General features: G+C 38.7%; 1 protein-coding gene across 2 annotated transcripts in view; it reads right to left on the bottom strand.

Annotated features, from left to right (window-relative positions):
• LOC113138657 (netrin receptor UNC5C) overlaps positions 1-25,238 on the bottom strand; it is a 169,721-nt gene that overhangs the window by 68,547 nt on the left and 75,936 nt on the right. For both annotated transcript variants that reach the window (XM_026321261.1, XM_026321262.1), the window contains exons 2-3: positions 15,863-16,099; positions 3,597-3,740 (exon numbers count right to left, since the gene is read on the bottom strand). In XM_026321261.1, the coding sequence (XP_026177046.1) occupies positions 3,597-3,740; positions 15,863-16,099 (381 nt within the window). The remainder of the gene's footprint in view (positions 1-3,596; positions 3,741-15,862; positions 16,100-25,238) is intronic.

Here is a 25,238-nt window from a genome sequence, read left to right as displayed (position 1 = left end):
AGGAGTCGAAAGCCGGGTAGGTCAGGAGGTTGGGTCGATTTGAAGTAAAAGGTTATCGCAAGGGGGGGATGAGTGTAATCAGATCTGGTTAAGGGAAAAATCACTGTTATAACAGAGAAAGAGAACATGAAGGACCTGGGGACAAAGTCAGAAGAACAAGAGAACTTAAGAGAGAGTGAAGTAAAAGAGAGGCAGGCATTTCTATCACATTGTTGATATATAATGGCCCATCAAACCTTCTTACACACATGATCCATCACCATCCCTCCATCTCTAGCAAAGACCTGTATACTGTTAGGTTATGTGGAAAAAATACATTTGTTTGAGATACAGTGTAGAACTCAAATGAAGTGCATTAAAGCAAAACAAAACAGAAAGAGAAGGCTAATACAGGAAGGTCATAGTAAAGACTGGACACACTAAGAAGGATGTGACACTCCTTGCTAAGTAATGGTATTACATGATGATAGTTTGACGCAGACACACACATTGTTGCTCTCTCTCATATACATGCATGGATGCATCAGTACCCTCATGCATTCAGTGTGGACCTCAGTGCCCTGTGTGCAGTTCTGTGCCATTGCCGTCTACATTCACTCGTATGCCTTTGAGAGTCTCAGAAGTCTGTATACATTCACTTGCCTGCATCTGTCTTTCAGCATGTATCAGCCCGAATGTAAGCCAAAAACAGCACATTACCCAGCTTTCATTGCACCCCAAGGAGGACACTTTCCATTTGAGACTGTTATTAGCGCAGTTCAGAAGGATATTCCTAACTGTGTCACTAACTCTCTGCTGACAGACAGAAAAACATCTTCACAAAGGAAAACAATGCGGAGAGTTCAGATGCTTTGTTCTAAACTCAAACTCTCTTTATTTTAAAGCTCTCAAGTCAAATTAACTGAGAAACATGTTATTGCAGAACTACCATGCTACTATGATCATACACTAACATTGCATATCATGCAAGCTTGACTTAATGAACCTTTGCACAAATTCTCTAGTGACTCTTTACTGTATTAAAATCTGGCAAAGGTTCATTTTACATATGATGTAGTATAATGCTGTTTATACTGTTACAAATGCTCTTATGCAATATATAACCTATAAATATAATATAAATGTTATGGTATAAATGTTTTTTATAATTGTGTATTCATTTTTAATGATTTGCTGTGTTTTATTGTGCTAATCTGAAATATGTACTTTTTAGCTTTATAATCTCATAAAGCAGACAAATTCAAGAAATTGTGAAAAAATATGTGTGTAAATCAGTAAGTAAATAAATAAAATAAGCAACAAAACCCTGAAAAAAAGTGCTAAAGTGACATATTTACAGCCAAATAAAATAACCTGAAGTTAAAAACTATGGTCAACATGATGGATTTCTTCTGTAGCACAAATAAGACCAACTTGGAAAAAAGATTTCCAGGGAGTGACTGTCAGAGTCATAGTGTCTGTACTGCATATGGGGATGTATGCCGTTTATTATGTGTGCTGCTGAAAGCAGTCTATCAAACCCCCAAGCTGTCCTTTTGAGAGTTCACTCAAGCAGAGCCACACTCTCACACAGGTAGACCAGAGAGGTGGGGTCGACTTTGTTATTGGTATTTTTTTCTACTTGACCTTTCTATAAACTGAGCACTGTGACAAGTCCCAGTTGTCGTATATGGCTGGATTGACCAGAGCAATGATGTTTGGAAAACTACTCTTGTGAGTTCAATTCTCAAGCCAGTGAAAGATGCTTTGAAGAACAATCCATTCTGTTATATGTGGCTTATGTGGAAAGACAAACAAGACTTCGTGGTGATTCCTATCGAACATTTCAACTCCCTTGCTTCACAGTTGCTGCAGAACTGTCAGGTTACTATCACCCGCAACAGGATTCAACCTTTTCTATTGCCTGGACTGATGCAAGGGACTAACAATCAAAAAATGATTTCCCTGTGTGATCACTATATGCAATGTTACATGGTAACACTGTCTGCTAGAGTGATATTAAGCATGGTTGGGTTTAGTCTGGCCTGTGTTCTTTTGGTGACCTTTTAGTCAGACTCCCAGTTGCCTTATTAAATTCTTCACCAGACCATAACAGGAAGCTATAGATGGTAGACTAAAGTTATGGAGCTAAGTCTCTGCTCAGAAAAATTTCCAGCGTAAAACTATTCTGGAGGTTCTACCCAAGTCTATAGTATTTCTAGTTCAAATTTATAACTCATGGCAGCAAAATACGTTTACATTAAAAAAAAAAAACAAAAAACAAAGCCACACAGACAAAGTCATGACCATTAATTTTTCTAAAATAATACCTAGTTTCTAATTCTATTTTTGGTCTTAATTTCTCTGCAGTACTAATTCAGTATTTACCTCTCTATAAAGTAGTTTATCTCATTTATAACAGCCAGCTCTCCAGTTCACTCTCCTAATTCCATTTCAGAGGTCTATCAAGTTACTGCTAATGCAAACCAAACACGTTATACTGCTGCTGGCTTCACATTATAACCATTCAGCTGGCAAATCTCATGGCAGCTCTTATTGTGAAGCTGTCACATGAAACACAATGTATCTGTTATTAAAGGTTAGCGCTGACAGTGGTCATTAGTTAAAACAGACAAGACAAAGGTAATTCTCAGCTTTTTAGTCGGCAGATCAGTTTTATATATTATAGGGAGTAACAGAACAAGAAGGAGCACCCATGGTGCACAGTTAGACAAAGAGCCTGCAGGTGACAGGCTGTACACTTCTACGGTAACCAAGTCCTTTTACTGTGTCCTGCTGTTGTGTGGAAAACCTCTCACACTGTGAGCAGGATGAAATCCAAACACAGCTGTACATTGCTTCATGACCAAAAAAAATGAAAGAAAAAAAAAAGAGGTTGACTACTGACTTTTTCGTTAAAACTATCCAAATTTGATTAGCTGCACTACAAACAGATATACAGTACCAGTTGTCTTCATTTCTGGCGAAACAAGTGTTTAGCAATTAGTGTACAGTAGTATTAGTAATACAGTAGTATTAGATCCCACTTTCTGTTACTGTAACAGCAAGTAACCATGAGCATTGCTAAATCAACTAACATAGGACATTGTACAAACTGCTCTATCATACACTGATATGTTTCTCTTGATTTAGAAGGATTGTATTTTTAGCATATGCTCCTGTGCTGTGCATGCACAACTCCGCATTTGTGTTCGTATGGGTGTTGTAAGGGAATTCACACCCAAAGGCCAGTGGGGAAGCTTCTATTTTCATTATTTAAGCTCTTTATCATTTTTCCCTGTCAGCCTTCCCCATCTTGTGAGGTCTGCTGTTCTTTCATGACTGGCTCTTTTGTGACTGGACCCAGCAGAGCAGAGGTGATAAAGTTGTCCGTGAATGTATGACTATCTCTGTGCATGTTTATTTGCTATCTTGTATCTTTTTATTTGGGAAGGGGAAAGAACTGATTGTGTATTTGTTTATGTCTTCATATACAAATGTTAAACAGTGATACTTATTTCTGTCAAAACAAAAAAAAATAACTCACTCTTACTCTACACAGTATGCTAACACATGTAAACAAAGCGTATATTGTAACCTTTACAATTTGTACTCACATGCAATGCGGACATGCGCCTTGCGACTTTTGGTGGTTCCAGCTGAGCTCCAGGCCACACACTGACACCAGTAATCTTCAGGCCCAAACAGCTCCTCGACTTGCTGCCGTGTTATTTCTATACTGGCTTCTCTTACCACCAGACCTGCAGAAGAAAGGAAAGGCATGGATGCATCGTTATCAACTGAGATTGAAATTAATTTGAAAAGTCGTTAGTTAAAGATGCAAAGGTCAAAGCAGTGCACTGTAAATAGACGTGGAGGATAATCATTCAATATCTGCTGCTGTTTACAAACCACAGCTATTTTGTCTTGCTTCACTCTCCAGTTCTTCCTCCTCTCTGGTGTTTTGAAAGCAGCTTTATGTGAAGAATAAGGTGTTTAAATAGTTGCACCCTACTGATAGGATTGCAAGGGAGCAGAGATAGAGGTGGACTGCACAGGAAAACAGGAGCAAGAATAAACTCAGCATGAAAATATAAGAAGCATAGGAAAAGGAACAAGTAGAAGTGCACAAGTGCACAGCAGGGGAAAAAAAGGTATGTAGAGTTAATTGTGGAAATGCATGACAAAGGAAAGAAATAATGAAGAAAAAAAAAGTAGGATTAGGGTGCAACGAGGGACTGATGAATGAAAAAGAAGGTTAAGCTCACAGACTAGAAAGAAAACGGAGAGGGAAATGAGAGAAACACTGGAGTGGTAGAAGTAATGGAGAGCAACATGACAGAGGCATGGTGAGAGGAAACGAAAGGACGAGAGAATAAGAGGTGGGAGAGGGCAATGAAATGTGAAATGAAAAAGGAAAGGAAAAGGAGATGGGTTTTAGGTAAAAAGTATGTGGGAACTGGAGAGTAGACGGTCAAAATGCCATAAGAAAAGATCTTAGCAGTTTATTTCAGGTTCAGCAGAGTTACAAAAACCCAAGAAACCATGTCTATGGGGCTCCACAAATCTGACTTGGGCCTATTACTTATGAAGACTCTCAGTAAGTTCTTGCCACTAGAGAAATTCAGAGACAGTTATAGTGAGCAAGCCAGCATAGAGGCCGAGGGGACCGAGGGGAAGGCGAAGAGTGAAATGTAGTGAGCAGGATTGTGGCAGACTAAAGGCCATTAATGACTGCCGAGAGAATTAAAAAGAAACCCATGAGGGTAAAGAGTAAGAAAGGCAACAAAAGCTTTTATGGAAGCTAGCTATAACATGAACAGACATGACTTTTGAGTTAGAAAACGTGGAACTTGGATGATATGACAATTCAAATAGCACTGATGGCAAAGAGCGCACAGAGAAAAAGTAAGGCAGAGAGTAAAAAGCTTTTGAAAGGTAAAGCCAAGACAACCAGGGCTAATAGTCAGTGAGGGAGAGAAAGATTCAAGGGCAAAGAACAAAGATGGTATAAAAACTAGTGCGGTTACCAGAGCTCAAGCAAACCACCAAACAAGGAAGATTGTTATGGCTTCACAGCTTAAAATGAAAGCACAAGGGGCATGGCAAGAGAGGTAAAGGCTAAAAAAAAAGGCAACTGAAGAGGCAATTATAAGCAGCAAGGAACCCTGGACTAAAGGTAAGACAGTTTTAGTGAGCAAAAACACAGCATGAGGACAAAAAGGGCAAAAGGAACAGGGAGGAGGTGGAGACCAGTGAGCATGCTACTGCCAAAGTAAGGAGGAAAGTAAGGCAATTAAAGTGAATGGTTCAAAAGAGCCAGACAGCCAGTTATAGAAAATAGATTCATCCAAATACAAAGAAAGATACAGGATGTTACATGAATGCAGTGGTGGTAATCTGAGGACACAATGAGAGATAAGGAAGCAAGTTTGTGCTAAAAGCAAATAAGCTAGAAAACATATGCACATTAAAAGATTTTGCATCACCAGCTACATGGCTTTTTGACCTGAAGATCAAAACCTATTCACAGTAAAATGTTAAGTCAGTGAAGCATTAAACCTTAGCCAATAAAAAAAAGTTCACTCTGAAATGGATTTAAACAGACACATTCAGCCAAGAAACTGTAGAAAATATAGAATCAATTAATAAAGTCAAATATACACTTTTCCAACATAAATACATGATGGAAAATTAGAATCTGGAAGCTGGAAAGAAAGACAGAAAGAAAGGAGTTTATTGTACAGAACTATAAAAACTAAAGATAATAAGACTGAACTCTCACCTGCCCTGCACCATTTATTACATAAAGAATGACCCTGAAGCAGACGGAACATTTGCACCTCAGACCTTAAGAAGCCAGTGCCAGATATGTTTTACAGAGGTTTTGTGTTGTACAGAGGTAACTCAAGAATCCCTAAGCTTTTAGAGATGTACAGTATCATTTGTGTAATTTAAAATACACGTTAAATGACTTATCTGCTGCATTAATTTAACAGGTCTTACTTAAAATGTAAAAAAGTTAAACTTGCTGATACTGACCTGAGCTCTACACACCAGCACTGTCCGTGCCACAATTTCAACTACATACTGTTATTTATGAACGACAAATAATGCGATTTACAGTTTATCATTAAATGTATAACCATAAAATGGGTAAAATGAGTAAACACACACAAAAAGTGAAGGAAACACTGCACAGCAGAGGTATTTAAATACAATTTGTTTTTATCTCTGTAGGTATATACTGTACAGCTGTTTGACACACTGCAGATGCACATAAGTAATGTGTTTTATAAAATGTGATGAGTAGAAGTACTTTTTACAGCTAATTTAAACCAGAAAGTGGTGCTGAAAACAGCAGGGAAAAACAAAAAAGGACAAAGTGAACAGGAGCACTGGTTACAGAATAAATTCAATTGCTGTAATTACATAATGTGTTCAGATTCTATGGCTGAAGTGAGGCTGAAGCTAAAAAGATACCCAAAGCTCAGTAGTGGCTTAATGTGGCTGGGCAGCGATAATGTAAAGGAAAGGAATTTTAAAATGCATTAACATGCACTTAAGTAATCACTTAACTTTCAGCTTCAGAAACCTGATTTACTTTAGAACAGGAAAATATCATTGTGAAAACACTGCCGGGAGGTGGAACGTAATTTGGATTGGTAACACATCCCTTAATTCACAGTACTTGGATCCAAGGTCCAACTAAAGCTAAAACTCAAACACAAAATGATTAAATAAATGGTGATTTTTCCATGTTCTATGAAATTCTGACACATTCGCAAACGAACGAAAACTCTTACTACTTCACTGCATTATTAGACCCAACGTTGTGACTAATAGATAAAAACAGCAACACAAATCCAGGACACTAATGGTATTTGGAAAAAAATTAAAAATGTACTTATTTTAAAATATAAGTTATGCAACATAAACCTTTCTCAGATTTTCATGCATTTTACAGTGTTTAATCATTTTTCAATCAAGAAAGTCATATGTTTTTTTCTTGTCAGTTGCATACTAAAAGTAAGTGCAAAAATTCATAACAGAAAAATAAGTATGCTCATCTTTTGACATCACAAACCTGCAACAGATCATACATCTACACCTACAAATGTCCTGCATGAAAACACATTCCCTTGTTTTCCTTTAGTCAATACAAAAAACATGTAAGAAAACATTTTAAACAGATGTTAAGACAGATGTCACTGGATTTGAAGTTGTGCTGCTAAAACTAGTAAAACACCAGTGGCTTCTGCTTTTTGCTAATCCAAAGCCCATAAAGCAAATGTTTCCAGGCAGAAAACAACTGAATTTGTTTAGAGACGGTGCTCAGAGCGTTCACGTTGTTCTGTTTTGAGAAGACAAGCATGGAATTTTGGGGTCTCTAGCTCATGACAGTACTTCATGTCAACGAAACCACCGCTGTCAGGTAGGGGGAGTTGAGGGGAAAGAAAGAAGAAGATAAAAAACAGAAGCATCAAGACAAGTGGATACTGTCACAAACATTTCTATCAATCACAAAACTGCACACAACCCACAAATATTTCTCTCAGTCTGAGAGTGTCAATTCTTATAACCAAGTTTACTTGTCGGCTTGGGAGTAAAAAGTACAATGGTGGGTTAATGTGCTTTGTCAGTTCATACACATACACATAAAATAGAAATTAGGAAAGGTTACACAGTAGAGATACATAAATATTTTTTATATATTTTTTTTTATCTTTGTGGGTATATATTATGTAGCTGTTTGACACACTGCACATGTCCATAAATACTGTACCTCATGCCAATAATTACAACCACTAGGAAATTAGATTATAAAAGGCAGACCTAAGTTTTCCTTTGAACACACTGTGCACCCCTCAGGTTTGGAGACTTCTGTTCACAAAGTAACTGTAATTGTCAGAGCCCAAAGTAATGTGGTGTGTCATCTGAGGCTTACAGACAGGAGTTCATGCTCACGAGAACCGTCGTAGGATGAACCGAGGAGCGATAAACAGCCTTTTCACAGATGTGATAAGGAAAGAGGAAAAGCGTGTTTTCTAAAAATCACTTTACACCAGCGTAATAAAAAGCAGACAAATGCAGAGTCAATTATTTAATCGACTCAGTGTCAACAAAATTAATGGGTTTGTTATAATTAGCCGGATTTGTTCTTAATTAGAAACAGTTTTGCAAACATACTGTATCACTGTGCTGTTACATAGCACATTATGGCAAATTAATTTCAATGACAGTCATCTGATTTAAAGTTTTCGTAATTTGAGGCTTTAAAAATGGGAATGTCTACTGTTCTACAAACACACTGCAACACATATGTTGGGGATCCCACTGCAACACATATGTTGCAGTGGGATTAAATTCTCTGCTCTTCATGTCACAAATTACAATCAAATGTGTTTCCTGCCATTTTCTTAAATCCACTCAGACTCTTGGTCCATTTTCTGTCTCTTTTTTATAAATATTTTCCCCCACTTCCCTCTGTCTCTCCATCGCACATTGAGCTTTGACAGAAATACACAGATAAAGATAACAGATAGAAACCGTAATGGCAGAGACAAAAGTGTAAAGCTATGATTTCTTTGAATGAAATGAAATGAAAGAGGGATATTAAGAAAACGCTAGAATAAAACACATTCTGTCTGTCCTGGTCTGTCAGGGACAGACAGGAAAACAGAGACTGGGGGTTTTGAGGCTAAATGGCTTAGAAAATGAAAAAGATAAGGGAGCAGAGGGGAAACCACTCAAAAGCTTTGTGTTGTTTAAATGTGATCAGTGACAGGTCAAACAGACGGGCCTTTAGGGAAAAGAAACAGTGGCTACAGAAAAAAGCAACACTGTCTATTATTTTTTTCATCAGTGCCACAAAGGGACAAAGACATGGGGTCACAACAGACATATAGACAAAATGCCAATGGCCTTGGAACACACACAGCACCAGCATAATGCTTCATTTCTGAAGATGCTGAATTAACATTACATTACTGCTTTCTTTCCTGTATGTAAATGAATAAAACATATCAAGAGACACACATTTGAGTATCTGTTTCGCAAACATCTGCCCTGCTGCAGTGTGTGTGAGCAGTTCAGCCGAGCGGCTTCTCGGCTGAAAGTGACCCAGCACTGTGACTTCCCTGCGGAGGAGATGCAGGTGAAAACACGATTTCCCTACAGGGATTAATTCAGGGTTGTTACTGCTGCTACCTTACCATAGCCACTACTTTTAAACCCTGCTAATAAGATAAACAGCAAAGAAAATGTGACACCAGTTTTTTTTCCCACCTTCAGATAGCGATAAGAAAAGTAGGAGTGGCTGCGTGATTGTTAGTTATTTTTTCATATTTACAGGATGTAAAACTTAAGTATGATAAAGTTGACTTTTTCTATATGAAGAAAGCCTGAAAAATTAGTCAACTCTATAATTAGATGCTGCGCAAAGGATAATAGATACTATTGTGAATACCTACTGTACAGAAGAGTGACGTGTGAAAAGGAAGAACATGAATAAATTGGTATAATAATAATAAATAATAAACATAAGGATAAGTAACTGGCTGAAAAATTAGTATATTAATGTTGTATATTATGTAAAAGAAATTACAGTATATAAGCACAGTATTGGTCAAATGTAATCAGGATGGTTATCAAAAAAAATGCAAAAGCAAAAATCGCACAGTCCAACAGCCACAGTCAGTTGACTCACACATTTAGAAAAGCATTTCATAGCCCATGCTCACGAGCTGAGGACATGGCATGTTACATTACACAAATGATTACAGTTATATTGTAATAAAAGGCAGAAAATAATGGAGAGAGAAAGTAAGATGTAAGGCATTGTGAGACAGGGAGGGAGCAGGAGTTGACTGAGTTCTTCACTTATCGAGGGAAATCATCCAGCACGTCGACAGAACAGAGGCACCAGTCTGTGACCAATTGGACGCTTAACGTATGCGAGTGTGTGTGTGTGTGTGTGTGTGTGTACAGATCTATGTGTATGTATTTTAATAAACTCTCTTAATGACATCCACTGTGACACTGTCCATTCCGGTCTATGTGTGAATACATCTCACACTGTATGAGTGTGCATGGAGACATGTGAGTCTCTTTGAGTGTGCATGTCTGTGTATGTCTGTGCCCTCCACTAACTCTGAAGAGGCAGTGAACCAGGACTTTCCAGGATAGAAGAGAAAGTCTACACGGAACAACAACCAAACTCTAACAATTTCCCCACACACTAACAGGCAAACAAACATTAAGTAAAGTATACACTAACGGAGCTAATGTGAACAGAAATATGCAAACACACATGCAATTCCTCTGAAAATAAACACAATGAAGCACAAGCATGCACATACACAGTTGGCCAATAAACTGATTTAGACACAAATAACAGTCAGATGCAAAAGCTAATTGACCTCTTTTATAAATCTTGATGGTTGTTAATCGAATTCTCAGTTATGAGAGGGAGGGTAAAGGCGGAGAGAGAACTAAAAAAAGAAGTAGAGGACCAAGGGACTGAAATTAGAAAGGAGGAGAAGGAGAGATAGGATATAAGAAACCCTAAGAAAAAGAGAGGGAGGGAGAGACGTAGGAAAAGATGAGGAAAAAAAATCAATACAAGTGAGATGGCAGCAAAGGAGGGAAAGAGGTCACAAATCACCCAAGCCAATACTGTGTGTGCCAATACTGTATGTGTGTGCATGTGCAGATAGAGAGTCACAGGTCAGTGCTAGCAGACTAATAACCATTCACACTTTAGCTAATGGAGACAAAGTAAGTAACATAGTACACAATATGTCATTAGCACACTTCAAGGCTAATGGAGATATACTGAGGTCGTATGCACGTTGCTTAACCAAACACTGGGAATGCCCTTCACAATAAGATATGCAATCAAGACAAATTATACTGGTTCTCTCCTTAAGTCGCATTAATTCGGATGGAGATATAGTAAGCATGTTTCAGAAAATGTCACTGTTAATAATGCTACTGTATTAAAGTGCCTGTCTTAAGGAAGGTAGATTGCCTTTTTTTTTTTTGGATTTAAGCACTTGTTCCTTTTCTGCTAAGGCACATGGAGTGACCCGGCATGGAGACAAAAGCAGGTCAAATTAGTCATGTTTGTCAAGGATACTGTGCCAGACCACTAGCACTAACCACTAGGTCAGCCAGCTGACCCCTCCCACCGCCTGTGACCTTGACCTGACTTACCCATCCTCCAGATTGACACTGGCAATGTTTGAGCTGTCATTAAGCTCATTTACAATTTCTACTTATCACAGAGAACAAGATATTCATAAGGCTTTCTTACCTCAACAATCTCATTGTATAAGCAGGAGTGCTCCTAAACACAGAAAAGTTTAACACTCATTTCTTATTATTGCCCATTAATGTCCCCTGCAATAAAGGCTCCAAGCACATCTTCTCTGCTGCTTACATTATTTCTTAATACAGTTCTACTAGCAAGAACATCAACAATAAAGTATTTCCTGAACAATCTCGTTGGTCACAGGAGGCACAATGCTATAGTAGATGACATGGAACACAAAACAAGATTAAACCACTGTTTTAATTTTAAAACAGTGGTTTAATTTTGCATAACTTTTGCATAACTGTAATTAATTTTATTAATTACAGTTATGCATTTCCTGCTTGTTAAAACATGTCTGCCATGAAAAAGGTCTCCTGGAATAAATTATGAACAATTCCAGTCACACTAGCCCTATGACGGTTTTTAGAAGATATCAGAAAACCTCATGATTGCATTATGATGTATTATCTCTGTATGATAATACACCTTATATATGATGTATTATAGATCAAAGCTTCTTGCACAGTGCTAGTGTTAATGTTCTGTCCCATGATAGAAAAAAGTGTGGATCCTTGTTCTTTGGTTTTCGCCCTTCCCTGGCAATGCTCTTTTCATGCAGCCTTCTTTAATTTATCCTTGCTATCATCTACTAACTCTCTAATCTAATCTAAATGTTTGATTTTCCTTCGTCTCCACCCTATGACAAGAAAAAAAAAACTATTTCCATTATTCTCTTTGACAAGAACAACTTTACAAATGTATTTTGGCAGAGAACATCACACACAAAGCTGTTTGGCACAACTAACTTGTTTTATTTACATTACAATTTTTGTGTATTCTCTCCTACTTAGTATTGTTTTAGCATCATTAAGAGCAAAAAACAACACTGACTTCCAGCACTTAAGATGACTTTTTTTTTCTTTTTTGCAAAAAGTGTAGAAAATACAGGCAGGGAGAAAGGTAGGAGTGGGAGTGAACGAGGAAAAGGCAAAAAAAACAACACAGCAGGATTCATATCATCTTTCTCCTTAGTGTGACTCCCTGATATCTGTTGGCCTTTGTAGCCCTCTCAAAAGTACCCTCCATCAGCATCACTCCATCATCCCTTATACCTCTCTCCCCTGCTTTCTCAGGCTCAGGTTTTGTCTGCCTCTGCTCTCTCCGATTTCACACAGTAGAAATTAGAGCAGAGCACAAAACAGCATGGAGCAGTGAGAAAGGAAGAGAGGGGGGGGGGGGGGGGGGGGACATAGAGGGTGGGAGTGAGTGAAAGACAGATAATAAAAGCAGTATGGGGGCCATAGCTTCTAGCTGTTTCTGTGAAACAGCAGGAAACAAAGAGGAGAAAACAGCTTAGCGTGTTTAGGTTTTCATACAGATAAACACACCACACACACACACACACACACACGCACACGCACACTGTGTATTTATGAGGCACAGGCCTTACAGTAGCTTTCTTTCTTTCACTTTCACTAATGATAACAAATAACTCCAAATATTATATATCCAGGATTCATAATCTTATTGTCGTTTCAACAGAAGTGATTTAAATATTAAAAAAGCAACAAGGCATGATGGGAGTCTCATGATCGATTACTTTTCGCTTGTTTTTTCATTCTTTGACTATTTTGGAAGTTTAGCTCAGAGAATAATGCAGATGTCAAAACAGTACAGCTGTAGCAAACTTTGCTCATTACAAATTCTAGTAAAAAGACATTTTCTTGGAAAATGTTCCAGTTCCAGACACCTCCAAACCTCAACAGCTCTTCACTTTATTTATTTATTCATTATATTTTTATGTGTGTATCTGTATGGATTATGGTGTGCTTGAAAGTTTAAGTGCCCTGGAGCAGTACAAAGTAGCAAGCAGTCAATCAATTTTTTATTAAAGTCACATTATGATGGCTTTGTACAAGAGGAATTAGGCATAAATTAAAGCATATCTTGAGCAGCTGACATATTTAAAACCAAAACCATGTTTTTACTGGGCCTCGGGGTGATTCCTACAGACAGGGACATTGGGAAAGATAATGCGGAAATGAAATTATAAAATTATGTCTATGAGATATCATTGGTGAATATGGCTGCAAGACTTGGACTTGATGTTCAAAATGTTTTCAGTCAAATAGCTGAGAGGATGGTCCTGATCACTAAAAGATCTCATGGTGTCAATCACATGCAGCATGAGTGCCTAAACCCATGGGTTGTTATGACCGAACAGATTTTCCTCAGTAACGCACTGACTGAAATCCAGCAGCTAACAAGTTAACAGCTGATGGGAGATTAATAAAAGGGCCAGCAGCTACACCAAGGGAGGAAGAGAGAAGGAAAGATGGGAGGGGAGATGAGGGTTAAGTAAAAAGTAAGGTGAGACAAATAGTCTAGTCTCCAGTCATGACCATGTAAAATCCTTGGGTATTAAATAAGCTATTGTACCCAAGGATTTTACATTGTGGCATGCAAATATCACATTTTGGGAAAGCTAAAAAAGCTCTGAAAGTGTGTGCAAATGATGGGAGAAAGCAAGTTTGAGGGGTGAAAACCATAAACCATAAACATGATTACATGTTATATTCCCATCTTTTTGTGTAATTGATTACTGGTAACTATGATGTACAATTAAACATTGGTGCTATCTGAGAGGATACATTAGGATTTGACTGCGTGCTAACACTGCCACAATGTAGATAAGAAAATATGACTGCACCTGTATTTTACTGAAATGCAAACCTCTCCAGGGCGTATAAAGTTTTAAAGGAGAATTGCCAGGATAGGAGATAACTCAGAAGGAAAAGAAGATGGCTGAAAAATTAAGTTTAAAATGACACATAAGAGAGAGACAGACAGAGGAAGATAAAAGAAACTGCAATGATTAAATATTTAGAAAGATGTAGGACTGGGGGGAAAACCCAGGTAGCAAGATGAAAAAGTAATAAAACTGTTCAAAAGAAACATGTTTAACAAATCAAAAACATGTTGTAAAAGGCAGCGGCGAATGAAGTAAGGTAAAAAGTGGAATATACTGTAATCTGATTCACAAGCGACCCTTCAAGACACTATAACATTATTTTACCTTTACTATTAAAACTTTTCTTTTCCACTGTGCGCATCTGTGTGTGTTTCTATATTTGTACCTGTTGTTTCACGTCTCTCATGTTTGCTCCTTGCAGATTTTGGTTACATTCATTCTCCCGTGACTTGACTGTTCCTGTGTGACAGCTGAATCAGGGGGAAACATCAAACTGGATTGCTCAGTTCCTCCAGTCTCTGTCTTGGGTTTAGCACAATAGCAGACCCACTAAGCAAACGGGACACCAACACACACACACACACACACACACACACACACACACGCACACACACACACACACACACCCTCACACACACACACACACACACACACACACACACACAAACATACAGTGCATACACAGCACAATAGCTCCAGGGTCTTCTTTGTATTACAAAAAGAAATCTATGGTGAGCAAGCTGATGTGTGAATTTGAGTCACAACAGTATGCAATATACACACTGTCGAGTATCAAAGGGTGAAGAGCATCTACTAGGTATATTTGCTCACTTGTATCAAGGAAAAAAAAACAAGGCAGTTCAAGCAACAACATGCTGATTATTCAGTGCTACTGTTAACCTCACTGTGTATTTCATTCAGCAGGTACTATATATCAAGAGTTTTCACTCAGTGTTTAATCACTCACTCTAGGGACCCAGGCCTCATTAACAAGCAGGTTGAGACCCATAAGCTAAGCTCATGTCAACCTTAAGTCTAAGAAACTGGGTTGTGTACGTCTTTGTGTTTGTGCCAAAGCAACAGCATGATTCATCATTACCTAGCAGAGTAATACCATGTGCTGTCAAGTGACAAGTGTGGAACTTTGGCTGCAGTCCAGTGCACCACTGTGGATCCTATTAAAGTGTCCTGTGAACATCACAGCACAGCACTGGGAGTGGGACAGCTGTGTACACACATCTGACATGTGACCTGGCTTTCTGCACAAATGGCTAAACATCTGAATAATGGGTTTAACCTGTTTCCTTACAGCGCACCGGTCAGACAATCTGGGATAAACGTTGGCTACATTTCTTGAATCGTAAAACTTTTATTATTATTTATTATTACGACGAGTGAAATATTGTCAGGGTCAGACACATAAAAAAATGCAGGTGAAGAAGAGTCCTAAATGAGTATTAAAATGTATGCATACTGTGATGTTTTCACCTACTCCGCCTATTTTATTTTTATTTTTTTGTCACGTGCCCAATTCAAAGTGCCAACATCATCTGTGTATTCACATTGGAAAAAATATGGTGTGTGTGTGTGAACTGACAGGCAACTATATGCATGTCACTCATGTTTATTTACCACCAGTGCTATTGTCACAAATGTCTTTAGTCAAAACAAAAATCTCTGACAGCCCTCGTAAACAATACCCCCTCTGGGTGACAGCTTTCATTTAATGTGCTCTTCCACCCATTTTTCCCCGCCCACTTTCTGTTGCACTCCAAGTAACTCTCTGGGTTATGTGACTTTCAGGCTTCACTCACCTGAGTTTTCATCCACTCTCTCCTCCACAGTGTGGTCCTTCTGATGGACCCACTCGCTGTTGCACTTGAAGTAAATCTGTGTGGCGGGCGTCGCTTTGCAGTAGAGATTGACAGGCTTATTCTTGACGATGTAGCCTTCCTCAGGTTCGAACAGGAAGTGAGGTAAAGGCTCCGGAGGGTCAGATGGGAAGGTTTCTGGGAGCTCACTGAGACTGAGAAAGTCATCGTCATCTCTCACTGTGGAAAGACAGAAAAGGAGAAAAGTTTAAAATTATGACAGTCACTGCTACTCAGAACATTTTTTCCTCCACTGTTTCTGGCTCAGTCTTTCTTTTATCGACTTGCTTTGTGGACTAACAGGGTACAAAGTTGGTTCAGGGAGGAAGTACCGCATTTTTTCAATCATTCATTATCATGCTGTGATTCACACCAGTGAACAGCATTGTCTGACACTTACCCCTGGATTCAGTGCATACTAGAAATTGCCGTTTTCATTTGATCGTTAATAACTGTCGTGTCTCAAGCCGGTGACCTGGACAGATAACAATTTCTTCCACTGAGCCATGAAATGCACCCATAATCAGCATCTGATTGTGGCATCTATTTGTAAAATCCTTCTGGCCAACAGTCACATTTAAAAATTCACCTTTTTAAATACATCAAATTGATGAAATAAACGCTACACGATCATGAAAACTGAAGACAAACTGATGAAAAAGGGAGCAAAAGAGAGGGGCCATATTAAAATAAGAATATCAAAAACAGCTGGTTTAGGAGCCAATCTCAGAGTAGGAACGATCCTTTATGACTACTGACACATTGTAAATAAATGATATACGAAATAAAGTAAGCGTAAATTAAATAATATTAATTTTATTTGACACCAGCTGTTTTCCCTTCCTGTTACAAGAGAAGAAATATTTTCCAAGAATGCATATTCAGTGTCAATAAGGCACGAAATAGAAACTCCTTCCTCTAGTTTAATAAAATTTCAATTCTTGAGCATCTTGTCGCAAATCATGCTATGGAAAGAATGAATGAAACAGACTCATGGAAATAACTGAGGAAACATAGTGGCCAACCCTGAGAGCACCAACAACTTTATCCTCCTTCCTGCTCTCTCTCTCTCTTCCACTGTCTCGGTCCAAACTTCACACCCACCCGTGGCCCCAATCAAAGGGACACCAGAAATGTTTTGTCACCAGGTTGCCAAGGTCACCAAAACACAGAGGATTACAAGAGCAGGTGGGAGGGAGAGGACGAGGCCTTTCTTTCATTCTCTACCACAGACGTGCACACAAACACAACGCACAGATATTAAATGTTCATGCACTCACACTCACACACACACACACACAAATGCACAATTTCTTCTAACTTATAATTTCCTTCCACTCCATCATCATCCAGTTTCATTAAGGCCGTCTAGACTTCCCTCACTGTGTATGTGCTTCAGTATGTGATTGCCTCACCTGGAGAGCTATGACTCATGGGAAAATTTTAACGCAGAGAACAGCTTAAAGGTGCCGTCTTTTTTCAACCCTGGCTCCAGCTGCACATAAACACTAACATTAGACACAAAAAAAAAAAAAGCTACACATAATGCATTTGCATGCCTGTGCACACACTCAGTCTTACTTTACCCTAAATGTGTGTGTCCTTATCTTGGAGAATAGCAGTGCGCTGTGGGCTAGGAGCTAAAAGCAGCTTAGGTAAAACAACAAGACACAAATAGGAGAAAAATGAGTAGGCTGCATGCCCACTTTGATGTCACGAAGCTGACATTTTCTCTGTTAGGTCTGTAATTAGTTCTCTGAGAGTATGAAAATTGGTAGGCATTTTCACTGCATAATTTCATTATCTGTGGGAAATTTTCTCCCACTTATTTATCCAGTGTCATGTTCACCCATTCCCCTCTCTCTCTCTCTCTCATTTCTCTCTTATGGCACAGCCTCCTCTTTCACTACTGCTATTTCTCCTCACTTTATGTTTTTCTGCCACTCTGCTTTACACCCGTCCAACCCTCCAGGTTTTCACTTTGCCCCAACACCCGTTCTCACCCTCATCTGTCATTCAGAGAGAGGGGTTTCACTGCTCTGAAGTGACAGCTATAAATTATTGACTGGCAAAAGAAATATGATAGCCAGAGAAAAGGGTGGGTGGAATGGAGAAATAGGAAGGGTTGGAGAAAATTTTCCCATGAATAAAAATGCTTACAATTTCCTTTCTCTCCTGCACTATCCTTGTTTATTTGGTCCTCCCCTCTCACCACTTCACGTCTTTTCCCCTTCTGGGTTGTTTTCTTTTTTGGTCTTCTTCCTAAATCTTCTCTCTTCCTTCTTTACCCCCACTGGTCTCTCCTGATCTCCTGACAGAGTGAAATACTGATCCTAACAGCCCAGCTCATAAATGTCTTGCCTGAATGCTGTCATCAATAATGGATGGATGTAGCAGAACATTGTCTAGGTTCGATTTACGGTATGTAGTAAATATGTACCAGGGGCAAAAACCACATTTATTCCCATGCTCATACCTCGAGACCTGCCCACTTCAGAAAAACTATAAGCCCAACCAATAAATATCTGTAAATCTGTTAAGAATTATGTCATAAGAAGTGACCAATCATGTCTGAGTGTCACTGAAAAAGTGAACTGATCTATCATAGTGATAGAGATTGATGGATCAATGACAAAGAATGGAGAGAGGTAGATTAAAGAAGGAAAAAATAATGAAATGAGATCCTATCATTAACATTGGTAGACATGGTATGAATGTGTCACAAATACTACAGCTCTTCTACTGTAAAATGAACAGAAATAGGTCACTCAAAGCATAGATTTGTGTTTGGATGGTTGAAATATGTCTGCATTGCTGAGCTGTCCCCACCCTGAATTGTCATTTTAAACCCTCGTAGTGTCTATGCAGAGCTGTCAGGTTTGTGTGTTTTCTGTTAAAAAAGCACAGTGAAAAAGTGAAGGATAACTGATATGTGATTGATACTTGACACTTATCTAAGACTGACTTGTCTAAAAAGTCTGAAGCAAGCCTGTGCTCTTGAGACCAACTTTAGATTGATACCAATAGCTGCAAAATCTTTTAAAACAGAAGTGTTTTCTGGAGGAATTCAGAGGAATGCAGCCCATGTCTGCGGCCTAAAACAAGACAAACCGAGCCATGTAGGGTCAAAATGGCTCACAGGTTTGTGTGTGTATGGGTATGTGCGTTTGTGTGCCTCTGTGTTGGGGCCTTGTTTTCTCGGTAAGTGGTCTGTGATATGTATCAGTGCAGTAGCCATGGAAATCATGAGATCATACTTCTTAAGGTCTTATCTGTTAGAATCAGCAGCAGCTGCAAAAACATGCACATACTGAGAAACAGGCACTCACCACACACACACACAGTTACAGATACACACACTGTGTTAATAGGCATACAAACACACTTTTATAACTGGTACTTCTTTACCTCTAATGCTATACCACAATGCCTATCAACAACACACACACACACATCCACAGACAACAAAGCTGGAATCATACTCATCTACAGTATTCTCAGACTTTTTGCTGCCAAATTACACAAGTCAGAAACAAACACACACACAAGCAAAAATAAAATCCACAAACCCACGCAAGCACAGACGTAAAAACATTTGTATACACGGAAGGAAAAACACATGGGCTGACATATTTCTCCCTTTTCTTGCTCTCTCTCCCTCTCTCTGTCTCAAACACACATATGCTACCACTCGCTTTGAAACACTTTTCCAAACCATGTCCAAACTTCAGCCTCATATTGTGCATTATTTCACAAGCAGCAAAACACAATTAGCCATTCTCGGCACTCACAATACCCAGAGCTCGTACACACACACACACACACACACACACACACACACACACACACACACCTACTTGCTATTATATCACATTCAACTGAAAAGATTAGAATCTTAAAAAGTTTTAGGGAGATAATTCAGGGAGTTTAGGGAGATAAGGAGAGATGAAAACAGAGGAGCGAGGGATGATAGGACAGCAGAGAGCTAGGGTATCGTTGCTCTGGAATTAGATATATGACACTGCCCATTTCCCAAAACACACACATACACACTAAAAAGACACAAACAACATGCAATCAGAAGACACAAGCAAAACGGCAAAAAATTTAAGTGCACATCTCCGTCTCAGCATACACACTCTCATACATTTACAAGTATGCAGTTCACATACTAGAAAACAAGACAAGCACACAGTGGTAGAAACTGAATCTTATCAGCTTTCCACTTATAGAGCAGCACTTCACTTTGTCTCACTCCATGAATACCCTGAATGGCCTGCTGTCTTCAGTCTCCTCCCCTCAGCCTCTTTTATAAATAGCTGACATTACTGCTTTAAGAAAATAACAAATAGATTTTATTATTCTCTCTTTTGAAACATTTTTTTTTCTAATGTCCCACTGAGGACTTCCTGTTCGACATTTATAAGCGTTTACTCATCCACAATTCAATTATTCAAGCTTTGAAACTATAGCTATAGATTTGTTTACCCATTTTTGCTTGAAGGTACACCTGTAATCTGAGGTCGCTGAGCACCATTTTCAGTTAAAAAGGAATTTAGCATATTATTGTTTGACATATTTTATGTGCTACTGTACCTCTAGGAATGTCTTTGTTGGAACAAACAATTGTTGTGAGCTTTCAGCGGTCTATGCCATTGTATCAGTTTTACTTCAGCATTTTTATGTGTTGTAAGAACAAAAAAAATAAATAAAATCTCATCAGAAATACTTCCATTCATAGTTTGTTATGTCAGGGGCATTCAGGAACTGTTTATGGATAAACAGATTAGAAAAACAAATGTAGGTCCTGTTAATCACGCACTGAATCTTCACCTTTCTTCATTTCTGTCAGGTTTTACTTTGCTGGGTGTTTTTCTGTCTCCTATATCCCAAAATGTTTTTAGATGATAAGTGGTTTAGATGAGGGTGATAAAAAAAAAAAAGAGCAGCAAAGTTATGCTGGTTCACAAAAGACATGATAAAATATTCACCGCCAGTGTGCAGGTGTGCATTTCTCAGAGTCAAATCTGTTTGTACAGAAGAGATCAAGGCTGGGTTAAGACAGTTGAACTACTTGACATAGCATGCCAGGGAATTATAACCATGTCCTGGAGTGTCATATTCCTTTTGAAACGAGACACCAAGCAGCAACACGTCATCTGCATCTATTTGAAACCGAATGAGCGTCTTATCCTCAATCGACACTTTGATAAAAGCCGCATTATTCAAGACATGAGTAGACGTGTGAAGTGAGAAAAGTTAATCACCCCATTACCATTGTCCAAGGGGATCAATTCAATTTACATATATTTGAATCCAGAAAAACAAAAAGATACACAAAAATAGGCAAATTTACACATTTTAATGCAACATGTACAACATATATCTTCGTGAAGTTTTATTTTTATTTTGTTGAAAGGTGTTGAGTCAACTCTGGTTGAGCCTGTAGTTTGTGGTAATCTTGTACTGGACTGCATCACAACATTTTTCTTTTAATATGTGGATGCACATTAGTTAGACCTTCACATAAAATCAGGTAAAAAACAACATTATTATTTGAAGACAGAAATAATGCCAAGAACATAACATATAATAATATAATATATAATTCACATTCTTTTTCATAGCCACTTATATCACCACCTGGCTTTCAGGGCTATACCAGGCCTTTCAATAAGAGCAAAAAGTATTTGAAAGCTAGAGCATCTCAATATGTGAGCCGACATTGACAGCTGGTTGGCTTCTTTAGACTTTCACTGTGTGTGATATAAGGCCCCAGCTAAAGCCTGGAACTAAATTTATGAGCCTGCCTGCAGAGGAGTGACCTTCTCAGTCCACAGCTGGCCTCAGTTAAGAAAGAAGAGACCTCCTATTTGTAGAATGAGTCTTTGCAGCATGAACTATTCCTCATATTAAATGGACTGCTTAGAGAGAATACATGAAATTTGAATTTATTAAATAAATAGAAAGTCAAAAATGAGTGGTAAAACATTTTTGTGTAGAATATATTACATTTGCGTATAATGTAATATATTCCTTCCTTAAGATGTTTTGCCCTCCTGAGGTTCTTCTACTGCATTTTATTTATTTATTTATCATTTTGAAAGCTGCATTAAGAAAGTGCATATTATTGTGTTGTTTATACAAAAATGGCACATACATTTTAAACAGGCATTTGTAGCAGTGCTTGCAGCATGGCTATAGGGACGGTCAGACAGTAAACCAATTTGGTTGAGATTGAGATATCTCAACAAGTACTGGATGGATTTACCAGCCATGAAATTTTGTAGAGGCATAAAGTTTTGTACAGACATTCCTGCTCCACAGGGGATGAAGCCTACAGACTTTGATGATCGCCTGACTTTTTAGACAAACTTTTTCTGCTTTTTCAACTATTCTGTAAATAACTTGTTCCACTTTTGCTACAAAACCCCAATTAATGATAATTACAGTTCCTGCCAGAAAATTCAGACAACAAAAACATCAATGGGTTTATCATTGATAAATCAACAATAAAGATTTCGCTCAAAAGCTTATTTTAATCAGAAAGATCTGAGCGTGATTGAAAAGTTTTGCATTAAGAGGTCTTAGAGATTGTGATGAAAGGAGAGTTTCTATGAGGATAAATAGGAGGGAAAAACAAAAAAAGAAATGAATTTATCATAAAGAAATGAAAAGAAAATGTTTCTTCACTGTACTTGACTTGAGGCATAAACACCACCTCAGACGCTGCATCATTGAGAGTCACAGCGAGCGCTCACTGACTAGCACACTCAGGGTTGGACGTATATCACATGTATATACAATTGGGCACAGTCACATTTTAAGCTATGACATATACAGCACATGAGCAGCTGATGAGTGGGTGTTTGCAGGTAGGCAGTGTGAGAGCACTCAGTAGCTATTTTTCGTGGCTGTCTCTGCCAAGCATTGCATGCACACAATTGCGCGCGCACACACACACACACACACACGCACGCACGCACGCACGCACACACGCGCACACACACACACACACACACACACACACACACACACGACTGTATTTATGCTGGTCCCAAATGACAAGTGCTGCATTTTTGGTCAGTTCCTGCACAACGGAACCTCCTCATTCTCTTCCTCTATCATTTTTCCTCTTCCACAAGCTTTTTTTTCTTTTTCTTTACCTTTATGCACATTTCCTTGCTTCGAGCATCTTTCTGCATGTATTTTTTTCTTACTTATTAACTTCTCTTACCTCCATGAGATTTGGAAAACAGTCGTCTTCTAGAGCTCAGAAGGGCCGAGATAGAGAGAGGGGAAAAGTATACAGTTATCCTACTCCATATGAAGAACTGAGGAGCGAGTATGCCTCATTTGTCCTGAAATTTCTCTTAAGCCAAAGCTTTACTCCAGTTTCTGCAGTGCAATTCAGCTTCCGCATACGGATACACCTCACTGGACAGCACAGGATGGTCCTCAGCAGGGGCTTATATCCGATTCCGCTCTTTCAAGCTTGAGCACCAAGCAATGAGGCTTTGGTTACAGTTTTTCATATTGGGTACGTGGGCTGAACCCCAAATGTCACAATATCATCCAGTGCGATCACGGTGAGGCCAGATGAGAACCAATCTGCTTTAGTACTCGGTTATGCTGTGGGTTTTAATTCCATATCCTCCTGAACTAGGTCACTGGTGTGAGAACCAGTAATGGCAGACCATTTAGGGCAATTCTCCCTCTCCCATCTCTCAGTTCCTCTACTCTAGCTCGCTTCAGTCACACTAGGTAAAAGCCCAAGGTCTACCAGACTAGAAATTTGTCATGTTGCTATCATGCTATTTCCACAACTACATATCATATTGGCCGAACATAATACTCAGAGTATCTGAGTTTTAAATCATCACAAGTGTAACCCACAAAACGGTTTAATCACAGTGTGTGTGAAACTGAATAATGCACTAATATTGCAGTGACACCATAATATGGAAGAAATGCATTTGGAAAGGAGAAAAACAGATAACAAGGAGAGAACAAGCAACCACATTCACAATCATGAAGAACAGTTATCAGCTCTGTAATGCACAAGTCTCATTTTGTATTACACACACAAATGATTGCACACCAAACACATCCACATGCAGATGGAATATCTCATTCATATGCATAGTCTTATGTAAGCTTGTGGGGGTACAAACTTCTGCGAGTTGCTGTGTAATGTTATCTTCCAGATGGATTTTGTCTCCCTTATCCCAAGCCTGAGGGAAAAGCAAGGCTTCGCTTTCATTCATGTTCTACTATCACAGCTCAGCATCACTATTAATACAAGCAGCCAGCGCAAGGCGGTGCATTAGAATATCAAAACATTGGCCGGGGAAGGACTTCTATTTTCAGGGAGATAGGATAATGGTTTTCTGGGTGGCTAGCTGGTGGTGTGTATGTCTGTGCTGTATGATCCACATCTCACGATCCACCTGACTATCTCCGTTCAGTGTCTGTCTGCATATTTTCTAGCTGTTAGTATCTCTTCGTGTAGGGTCTATCTGTCGTTACTATTTCCCCCCCACCCCCATCTGTCCAATATCTTTTTTCACTTCTTTTCAATCTGGAATGATGTCTTCTGATTCCTTTACAAAAACTGTTTATATTCACCTTTCTCTCTTTTTTTATTTTTCCTGTTACTTGGAGAACAGTTTTCACTCTCCTTTTGTTCTGGAGACACAGATTTAGACATCGTTCTCTCTTCAGTCACTTTCCCAAGAGCACTTTTCTGCTGATCTTTGGCACACGGGCTGATGTTTTAAAGTGCACCTTTTCCTTTGGTTCATGTACTTGCAGCGGCCCAAAGTGCAAAAGGACTGGCCGAGATAGTCGGGTGTCAGGATCATATACATTTCACATCACTGGTCTCAACACAACAAATGGAAAGAGGCTTCTCCAGGAAATGTTGTCTGGATGGTACAGAGGTGTGATCTGAACAAAGATCTACAGCCAGAGGCAGGTGTTTGGTTTTGGTTGAACTCATACAATGATGGCAGAAAAAAAAAGTTGAAAAAGCCATTTAAATGACTACATTAAGCTGATACTGATATTGGAGTTTTATTTCAAATGTCATCTCATGTCATAAAGTGTGACATAAAAGCATTTGCACTCTAATATTTTTCATGAATAATGTATGAAATCCTACTTTTGCTAAAATGAAAATTCCAAAGAACACAATGGCACACAGGATTGATGATCCACTGTAATCTGACATCTCCACAAACGAATACGTAGTTATAACAGACCTGTCAGTCACCATGGATCACAAGTGGCAGCAGATTGATGTGCCAGAAATAGGGAT

The sequence above is a fragment of the Mastacembelus armatus genome, chromosome 9 (assembly GCF_900324485.2).
Source record: "Mastacembelus armatus chromosome 9, fMasArm1.2, whole genome shotgun sequence".
In the NCBI taxonomy this organism is placed as follows: Eukaryota; Metazoa; Chordata; class Actinopteri; order Synbranchiformes; family Mastacembelidae; genus Mastacembelus; species Mastacembelus armatus.
The sequence above is the reverse complement of the archived record's forward strand: the minus strand, read 5'-3'. Positions and strand labels throughout refer to the sequence as shown.